Here is a 10,811-nt window from a genome sequence, read left to right on the forward strand (position 1 = left end):
GGCCCATGAAAGAGGACAAAGAATACATATCCCCAATGAATGGCAAGGAGCCTTCTTCTTATTAGCTGTGAACACTGGGCTATCTCTGAGTGCTTTTGGCACTTTGGTGATTTATTCTCTTACAGGATCTCATCAAGAGATAAGCTGAAACTCTTTGTAGTGGGTTTTTCAAACAATGACAATATTTCCATCAAACCCCTTATTGCTAGAGGTGAGGGTCAATACAGTTAGCCTAAGGCTTGCTTCCTGTTCAGTGGGAAAGGAATTTTTATAATGAAGCATGTGGCCAACAAGTTGCATCCTCCAATGGGGGTGCCTACTTGAACATTCTTAATGGTGTGGAAGATGAGTCTGATTTGAGAGAGGGAGAACAAGATGGAGGCACAATTATGCAAGGTCACCATCAAGAATAGTCATGAGGAATTAGGTCAATGATGTTAATGTCTGAATTGCCTATTGATATAGAGTCAACTGCAAAAAGCAGATAATAATCTATCCAGGAATGCCCTCCATTAGTGTGACTTAGACACAATTGACATCAGCTTCTAGTAAAAAATAAGATTTCTACCTGTCCATAGGCACCCCACCAAACCTACCAAGAGGGACTTCTCTTTTCAAGGTTCAGAGGAACTTGAAAAGAAGACTGATGGGATAAGTTGTCCAATTAGTTGACTAAAGAGCACCTGGTCTTGAGTTTATAGAGTTCTAGAGTCCATTCCCATCTTTCCATTAAGCCTGTAGCTTGGCAGTTATAGGGAGATCTAGTGCACCCATGCCCCTGTGCCCATATTTGAGTAAATGTTGAAGTGAATAAATTATCATTATCATTAAAATGTGAACAAGGTAACCAATCAGAAAGCAAATGATAGGGTCAAGTTTTTTTTTGTTTTTATTTTTTTAGCATGAATTCAGAAACAATAGTGAATCTGTAGCCAGTATACATGGTCACATAATCTGGATTAATATTAGGCCTCACTGGAGAGTTAAAAGATCAATATGATATATCATCTAGAAACACAAATGACCCAGTCCATATCAGGGACCTTCTTTACCAGGAATGCATATTTGTGGAATTCCACTGTAGGGTGCCACAGTTTTAATGCAAAGGGAAATATAGGGAAACTGTATCTCTTCTCCTTCAGGAACATCCATGAGATGGAATCCCTACATTAAAGTTGATTGTGAAATTGGGTCCTCAGGTGCAAAGGAGAACTTTGAAGTGTGTGAATTAGCAATAGTTTCCTGTGACTAACTGACAGATTCATGCCAGGTTTGTCAGGGGACTAGATATGTCATTTCTATATCATGATGGGAGGTTTCCAAAATGTGACTGATCTTGTGTGACTGTTGCACAATACTGGCTATAAGATGAGACTATTCAGAATGGTCAGAATTCTGCTGCTAGATGCCTTATCTCTCTCCTGAACCAGACTAGTAAAAGAAATGCAGTTGATCATTATTCTACCAAAGTAGATGTTCAAAATCTCAGGTCTTTCTACCAAAGGCCCCAGGTGGCATCATAAATGAGTCATTTATAATCCAGTAGTATCCTGGTCAGAGTTTCCAGGGACAGGGCATCTCAATTGTACTTTGGGGAGTTTCTAAGTCAAATTTTGTTTTTGGCCCCATGGAAACTGCATACATGACCATCATGTCCCATGTAGAGGGACTATAGAATGATGGCTGAGGGAGAGAAGAGGGGGAATGGGGGAGGGGAGTGCTTTCTTTTCCTAATAACCTACTTCTTTATAGTGATACATTTATGATAAGTAGTTTTTTTTTTTCCTGTAGTCTTGATGTCCCACAGTTCCTAACAGAATTGATGACCAAACAATCATCAATGAGAAGAGTTAATAAATTCTCTAAAACCTTAGTTGGAGGTTCCTTACTCAGTCAATGTAGAATGTTATCAATATAATGGTGGTTTTCCAATCTTGGATCATCGTCAAAGAAGTCAATATCTATTCCACTTATAAACAAACTTGTAATTTTATATTGACCAGGGAGGGAAATCCCTGAGTAAATATTCACCAATTATTATTCACATAAATGTGTGGCACATGGTAGGCAAGTAAATGATTTAAATCACTTGATGAATTGATGAAAAGCCATTTTGGTAGAGTAGGACACTAGTAATTGGGGGGTATCATAATAGGTTTCATGCAGGAGATAATTCCTGAACTGGTCATAGAGGAAAATTAGGTATTCTTTGAGAGAGAGGGGAGCAGGGATTCAATTACAGGGAGAGGGAAGATAAAATATCACATATGATAAACAAACGAGGAGACCACTTCTGGCCAAGATGGCGGAGAGAAGACAGGCACAGTTCTAAACTCTCCTGATATCTTCCCCATCTATCACATGAAACAAACCTCTTAAAAGAAATCCGACAAACAAAACCTAGAAAGAAAAGCTAGGAGAAAGAACATCTACCTCGGGATTTGTCTTCGTCAGCAGCTTTGGCCGAATTTGGGTGAGTAAATCTGGGCTCAGCGGGAGGATCAGCCCGGGATCAGCCAGATTAACAGCTGAATTGGAACCATGAATCTGAGAGCCAGAACTGCTAGATCAGAGGTGGGGCTGTACCACAGGTGCATGAGTCAGCGGGAGAGCAGAGGTGCAGGTGTTGGAGCTGTCCCCCTGGGAGATGCAGGACAGGGCTGGGGGGAGAGTTCTGGAGCAGGAAGGCTTGGGACAGCATCCCTGGGCTCCTCAGGTCTGAGTCCCATTAATACTAAGACTTGTTCCCTAACAAACAAATGCAAACTACTTCTGCCTCAGGCCCAGGTGTGTGAGCAGAACCAGCCCAGCTGATGAATGACCTCAGGCCAGGGTAAAGCCCACCACTGATTGAAGGCAAAAGAATTCAATAGCTCCAACCACTCTCTTCAAGGAAAGGGAGAAGACTTTAACCAAGGTCATGGACACTCCAGAGAAAGCAACCAGCAACTCCTACTGGCCAGCCAGAGGAACTGCATTCAGTGAATAAAGCCTTTAGGATCCCAAGTCCCTGTGAACCAGCCCCTCCCCAACTCAGGTCTTAGCGAAATGAAGAAGGGTCAGTGGAAAGGTGGATCCATAGAAAAATTCTTGGAAGGGAAAGACCCTAACTCAGAGACCTGGAACCTCTGAGAAGAATACAATCTGGTCTTCAGCACAGAAAGACTTCCTTGAAGAAATAAGGAAGGAGCTTAAAAATTTTAGAGAGACAATACCTTGCAACAAGAAAACAAAACCTTAGAAAGTACAATTGGACAAATACAAAATGAGAATAAATCTCTCAGATCTTCAAATGGGCAAATGCAAAAAGAAATTAATTCTCTCAAAACCTCAATTGGTCAAATGGAAAGTTCTTTCAAATGTAGAACTGACCAATTGGAAAAGGAGTAGCAAAAGGTTAATGAAGAAAATTCCTCCCCCCCCAAAAAAAAGAATGGAGTCTACAGAAACTAATGACTCCATGAGACAGCAAGAGTCAGTTAAACAAAATTTAAAAATAGAAAAATAGAAGCAAATGTAAAATACCTCATCAATAAAACCACTGACCTCGAGAATGGATTGAGGAGGGACAACCTGAAAATTATAGGACTCCCTGAAAAAAACATTGAAGAGAAAAAAAAACCTGGACTCAATATTACAGGATCTAGTGATGGAAACCTGCCCTGATATCATGCAATTGGGGTACAAAGTAGTTATTGAAAGAGTACATTGATCCCCACCAGAAAAAAGATCCTAAAATGAAAACACCAAGGAATGTTGTGGCCAAACTCCAGAACTTTCAGATAAAAGAGAAAATCCTACAAGCAGACAGAAAGAAACAGTTTAAATATCAAGGAGCCACAGTAAGGATCACGCAGGACCTGGCTGAATAAACATTAACAGATCAAAGGGCCTTGAATGAGATATTTCAAAGAGCAAGGGAGCTTGGGATGCAGCCAAGAATCTACTTTCCCGCAAAGCTGAGCCTTCTCTTACAGGGAAAAAGATGGACATTAAAGAATGGAAGAATTCCAAAAATTTCTGATGAAAAGACCAGAGCTAAACATAAAATTTGGACATCAAACAGGAGGTTCAAGAAACATACATGAAAAGGGTAAAAAACCATACAGGTGGTAAAAGGAACAAAAAATGAAATCCAGTAAGTTGAAACTGGCTATATCCCAGCATGGGGGAAAAAAAGATTCTCATAAATCATGAGAATTGTAATTCTAACAGAGAGAATATACCAAGCCAGTAATGATGGATATTCATGACCTATCCATGAGACTGCTATCTAAAGAGATGTAACTGGCTTTAACCCCACTTGGGAGAAAGACCCTATTAACTCTCAGGAATTTTGACTCTATTCAATAGAATATACTGAATTAGAAGGGACAGACGCTCAGAATTTTCTAAGACTTAGATAGAATGATATAAAAAACACTACCTCCTTAAAAAGGGGGACAGGAAATAGACTGGAGGAGGGAGGGGAGTGAATAGGGTAAATCTCATTACACTAAGAGGTACAAAATAACCTATGGTAATAGAGGGGAAGAAGGGAGAAGATGAGAAACACCTGAATCTTCTCATCAGACTTGGCTAAAAGTCAACCTACGCATACTCAGTTAACTTATAAAACATCTTTCCTTTCAAGTATTAAAAGGGGAAAAGCAGAGGGGGGGGCAGAGAAAGGGAAGGGGAGTGGGTGGGAAAAAGGGGAAATAACAAAAGGAAGGGAAGGGAAAAGGGAAAAATGGAAAGGGGAAAGAAAGGGGAGGGCAAACACACTGAAGGTGGTGGTATTCAGAAACAAAATATTAGGTAATATGGATAAAGGGGGGAGAAAGGGGGGAAAATACAAATGGATGGAAGATAGCACAGAGGGCAAAAAAGAATTAGTAATCATTAACCTTGGATGTGAATGGGATGAACTCTCCCTTAAAACATAAGCGAATAGCAGAGTGGATTAAAAACCAGAATCATACAATATGCTGCTTACAAAAAACTCATTTGAAGCAGAGAGATACATACAGAGTAAAGGTAAAAGGTTGGAGCAAAATATATTTTGCTTCAGCTGAAGTAAAAAAAAAAAGGGGGTAGCAATCCTTATCTCAGACAAAGCAGCAGCAAAAATAGAAAGCATTAAAAGAGATAAGGAAGGAAACTTTATCCTCCTAAAAGGTACCATAGACAATAAAGTCATTGCAATATTGAATATACATACACCCAGTGGAACAGCACCCAAATTCTTAGAGGAGAAGCTGAAAGAATGACAGGAAGACATAGACAACAAAATTCTACTACTGGGAGCCCTCAACCTCCCATTATCAGATCTAGATAAATCGAATCATAAAATGATAAGAAGGTAAATAGATTGTTAGAAAAATTAGATATGGTACACTTATGGAGGAAACTGAATGGGGATAGAAAGGAATATACCTTTTTCTCTGTAGTACATGGAACTTATACAAAAATTGACCATGTACTAGGACATAAAATCCTAATGATCAACTGCAGAAAGGCAGAAATACTGAATACATCTTTCTCAGATCACAATGCAATAAAAGTCACATGCAATACTGGATCAAGGAGATATAGACTCAGAACAAATTGGAAACTCAATAACCTCATTTTAAAAAATGAGTGGACCAAAAAACAAATTATAGAAAGAATTAACCATTTTATCCTAGATAATGATAATAATGAAACAACATACCAAAACCTATGGGATTCATTCAAAGAGACTCTCAGGGGATATATTATACTTCTAAATGCTTACATGAATAAATTGGAGAAAGAGGAAATCAATGAACTAAACATGCAACTAAAAAAATTAGAGAAAGAACAAATCAAAAATCCCCAATTAAATACTAAATTAGAAATTCTAAAAATTAAAGGAGAAATTAATAAAATTGAAAGCAAAAAACTATTGAATTAATACATAAAATCAGAAGTTGATATTATGAAAAAAACCAATAAAAAGAGAAACCCAATTCAAAGTAACCTCAGAAAATATAAAATATTTGGGAGTCTATTTGCCAAGATAGACTCAGAATCTTTTTGAAAACAATTATAAAACACTTGTCACACCAATTAATCAGGTTTAAATAAATGGGCAAACATCAACTGCTCATGGATAGGTAGAGCTAATATAATAAAAATGACAATTCTACCAAAATTAAACTATCTGTTTAGTGCCCTATCAATCAAAATTCCAAAATATTATTTTAATGAGTTAGAAAAAATTGTAAGTAAATTCATATGGAGAAATAAAAAAGTCAAGAATTGCCAGGACCTTAATGAAAAAAAGTGCAAAAGAAGGTGGCTTAGCTCTACCTGTTCTAAAATTAAATTATAAAGCATCAGTCATCAAAACTGTTTGATATTGGCCAAGAAATAGAGTGGTGGACCAGTGGAATAGACTAGGTGTAAAAGCAGGGATGATTATAATAATCTGCTATTTGATAAACCCCAAGAGTCCAGGCATTGGGATAAAAACTCCCGCTTTGATAAAAATTGCTGGGAGAATTGGAAGTTAGTATGGAAGAAACTGAGATTAGACCAACACCTCACATCCTTTAGTAAGATAAGATCCAAATGGTTACAGGATATAGGCATAAAAAAACAATACTATAAACAAATTAGAAGATCAAGGACTAGTTTACCTGTCAGATCTATGGAAAGGGGAGCAGTTTATGACTAAGGAAGAGTTGGAGAACATCACCAAAAACCAATTAGATGATTTTGATAACATTAAATTAAAAAGCATTTGCACAGATAAAACCAATGTAACCAAGATCAAAAGAAATGTAGTAAATTGGGAAACAATCTTTACAACTAATGATTCTGACAAAGGACTCATTTCTAAAATATGCAGAGAACTGAGTCATATTTTGAAAACAAAAAGCCATTCCCCAATTGACAAATGGTCAAAGGATATGTAAAGGCAATTTACAGATGAGGAGATCAAAGCAATCCATAGCCATATGAAAAATGGAACACTATTGTTCTATTAGAAACCAGGAGGGACAGGATTTCAGGGAAGCCTGGAGGGATTTGCATGAACTCATGCTGAGTAAGATGAGCAGAACCAGAAAAACACTGTACACCCTAACAGCAACATGGGAGTGATGTTCAACCTTGAAGGACTTGGTCATTCCACCAGTGCAACAATTGGGAACAATATTGGGCTGTCTGCAAAGGAGAGTGCCATCTGTATCCAGATATGGAGCTGTGGAGTTTGAACAAAGTGCAAGGACTATTCCCTTTAATTTAGAAAAAAACAGATATCTTATTGTCTGATCTTGTTACCTCTTAGACTTCTCTTCTCTTCTTTATGGATATGATTTCTCTCTCATCACAACCAATTTGCATCAAGGTACAACATGGAAACAATGTAAAGATTGACAGAGTGCTTTTCATTGGGGGTGGGGGGAGGGAAGCATGATTGGGGGGAAATTGTAAAACTCAAATAATATCTTTAATAAAAATAAATTTTAAAAAAGCTTTAAAAAAATTCCCTTTTGCCAAAGTAAATAAAAACAAACAAACGAGGAGGCCAATTTGACTAAAATGTAGGGAAGGTGAAGGCAAGTACTGTAAAGGGAGGCTGCAACCAGATTAAAAAGAAAGAAAGAAGAAACAAGCAAAATTTTTTTAAATTTTTAGATGCAAGCAGGAACTTAGGTCCTTTTTGGGCAAGAAAATGATGTAGTTAGAATTAGGAATATAATTTTGCCATTTAAATGGAGAATGGGTGGGTGAGCAGCATGTATTCTGAAGGCAAGGGGACAAATTAAGTGATTGTTATAATAGTTTATGTGAAAGGTGATGAAGGCATGGACTATGAGAGAGAAGAGAAGAGAGAGAGGAAGAAACAAATGTGAGATACTTTTTGATATTGATTTGAAAAGATTTATCAACTGATGGCAAAAGAAGTAGGAGAAAAAATGATTCATTAAGTATGACCCCAAGGTAGAAAACTTTATTAATTGGAAGAAGGTGACTCCATCAACAGAATCTGGGAAGTTAGAAAGAGGGATGAGCTTAGCAGAAAAGATATGGATTTTGATGAGTTTGGGTTATCTTTGAGTCAACCAGTTTGAAATACATATTGAAATATAGTTGGTAATTTGGGACTAAAATTCAGAAACAGGATCATGACTGATATGTAAATTTAGAAGTCATCTGAGTGGTAGTAATAGTTAAATCCAAGGGGACTGAGTATAGAGAAAGAAGAGAAGTGGACCCAGGATCAAACCCTGAGCAATACCCTTACAAAGAAAATCCTTCCAGAAATAACAATAAATGGGATTTCTTTTTAAATGCTGGCATAGTTTAGAGAAGAGAATACAGGATTTTGAGTCAGATCATTGATGTTTGAAATTCTTCTACTTATGCTATTTTAATAATAATAATAATAATAATGATAATAATAATAATATAATAAATTCTGCTTCAAGAAAACTATTTTTGCAAGGTGCAGCTTTTGTAAGATGTAGGTATATTTAGAAAAAGATTTCTGAGGTCCTCACCTCAATGCAACAAGTACAATATTTATTATGATTTTATGATTAGCTAGGCAAAGAGTTATGTCCTGGAGAAAGAAATATAAAACAAAATAGCCTTTTCTATCAAAGAGGCTATATTCTATTGAAGGAAAACATATAGACATATTATTAGTAATTACCAAATATATGTAACTAATTTCTTAAGGGAGGATACATATTCGAATATCAAGGGAAATTCATAAAATTTCACGGGAAGGCTATAGAAGAGTAGAATTGGGAAAACCCAGAGAATGAGATTGGTCCAGACTAATTTGAGGAAATTGGGGATAGTGAACAGGGAAGTGCATTGCAAACTAGAGACACTATAAATGAGATTCAAAGAGAAGCTGAGTCAAATTATAGGGCAATAAACTGACATATACTTCACAGTTAATAAAAATAATGTAATTTGATTTTCAATTGCTGAGAAAGAGGCACAAATAGAGAGGGGAAACTTGGGTGGCATTTTACATATGATACTCTATTTTTCTGTCAGATGCATATGGCTGTGGGAAAATGTGTTATATGTCTCTAGTTTTCCCTAGGAGTTTCCTTAGTGCTATTTTTACTTCCTTATTCCTCAGGCTATAGATGAGGGGATTCAAGGTAGGTGTGAAGACAACATAAAACACGCTGATGATCTTGTCCTTCTCTGGGGAAGACATGGACTTGGGCCTCATGTAAAGAGACATCACAGAAGCAAAAAACAGGATGACAACCAGGAGGTGAGAAGAACAAGTGGAGAATGCTTTTCTGCGCCCCTGAGCAGAGCGAATTTGAAGGACAATGTTGATGATGTGGGTGTAGGAGAAAGTGATGAATATGACTGGGCACAAAAGAGTGAAGATACAAAGAATCTGTGTGATAAACTCTGCCCGAGATGTATCAGTACATGAGAGGCGGAAGAGAGCAGGCATTTCACACAAGAAATGATTGATAACATTATCTTGACAGAATGACAGCTGGAATGTAACTACTGTAAACACCAGGGATATCACTAAGCCACCCATCCAGGACCCAGTCACCAGCCTCACACATACACCCCTGTTCATTGTGACTGAGTACCTCAAGGGGTCTCGAATGGCAATATAGCGGTCATAGGCCATCACTGAGAGAATATAGCACTCTGCAATGCCAAAGGACAGGAATGAGTAAACCTGTATAACACAGCAGAAATAGGAGATAGACTTTCTTTCTGCAAAGAAATGTACCAACATCTGTGGGAACACACAGGACGTATAACAGACTTCAATTATGGACAGATTGGTGAGGAAAAAGTACATAGGGGTATGGAGAAATGTATTCACTACTATCAACAATACAATGAGCAGGTTTCCCAGCAAAATCATCAGGTAGATCATGAGGAAGAGGACGAAGAGGTACATCTGGATCTCAGACTGTCGGGAGAGGCCAAGGAGGATGAACTCAGTCACCAAGGTGAGGTTGCTGCTCTCCATCTTGCTTATGAATGTACTAAGGGAACATTGAACTTTATCGTTAAAAAGTGTTTTACATGATCCATCTCATTTAATTCTTAATATAAACATTTAAAGCAGGTAAGCATAATGATTTCCTCATTTTTTTCCTTTTTTAATGGATTTGATCATCCACAAATATAAAAAGGTGAAAAAAGTTTGATTTATAAACCCATAATCTTCTGTAATATGAAAATTAATTTATAGTAAATTTAACAAAGTAATAAAATTAGCACATTTGTGACTTTTCTCCTGAACTTCATTTTGTTTTATTCTTTGTATTTAAAAAATCTATTGATGCTCTTTTTATGTGTATGGTTGCTTCCCATTAATTCACTGTCCTCTCATTAAATAAAATTCTTTTTTTGAAAAAGGCAAACAAATTAAGCAGATAAATTGACAATGCAGGACAAGTGTAATCACACTTTTATACATGGGGAAACTGGGCCTTGAAAAGTTATTCGACTTCCAGTCAACAACACAGCAAATTAATGTCACAACTGACCCTTCATTAGTCATCTCTTTGTCATCTGTCTTAAAACTAGAAGTGAGAAAAACATGATATGTCCTCCCTAACTCTTGCCAACTCTACCTCTCATGTACTTGTGTGGAATTGTGAAAAGTGATGATAGTCCTCCTATTCTACCAGTTAATTTGGCCAAATCATTTCTGGAGCTTTTGCATTCCATTTGAACCCCAAATTGGGGGCAGTGTTACGGGATGGAGACCTTGATTGGTAAGCTAGTGTTTTTTTTCCAGAGAAAGAAAGTCAGTATGATAAGACATCTAAAAACTATGTCCTACAAGG

At 37.1% G+C, this 10,811-nt stretch overlaps 1 protein-coding gene across 1 annotated transcript; it reads right to left on the reverse strand.

Moving 5' to 3' along the window:
- Nucleotides 1–9,049: 9,049 nt before the first annotated feature.
- On the reverse strand, nucleotides 9,050–9,985 carry LOC141509715 (olfactory receptor 2D3-like). Its single transcript, XM_074219492.1, has one exon. The coding sequence runs from the start codon at nucleotides 9,983–9,985 to the stop codon at nucleotides 9,050–9,052; it is 936 nt and encodes a 311-aa protein (XP_074075593.1).
- Nucleotides 9,986–10,811: the final 826 nt, after the last annotated feature.

Source organism: Macrotis lagotis, chromosome 1 (genome assembly GCF_037893015.1).
Source record: "Macrotis lagotis isolate mMagLag1 chromosome 1, bilby.v1.9.chrom.fasta, whole genome shotgun sequence".
Classification (NCBI taxonomy): domain Eukaryota; kingdom Metazoa; phylum Chordata; class Mammalia; order Peramelemorphia; family Peramelidae; genus Macrotis; species Macrotis lagotis.

What these genes read in the sequence shown, in the direction of transcription:
- LOC141509715 (XM_074219492.1), bottom strand. Translation starts at nt 9,985, where the DNA reads ATGGAGAGCAGCAACCTCACCTTGGTGACTGAGTTCATCCTCCTTGGC.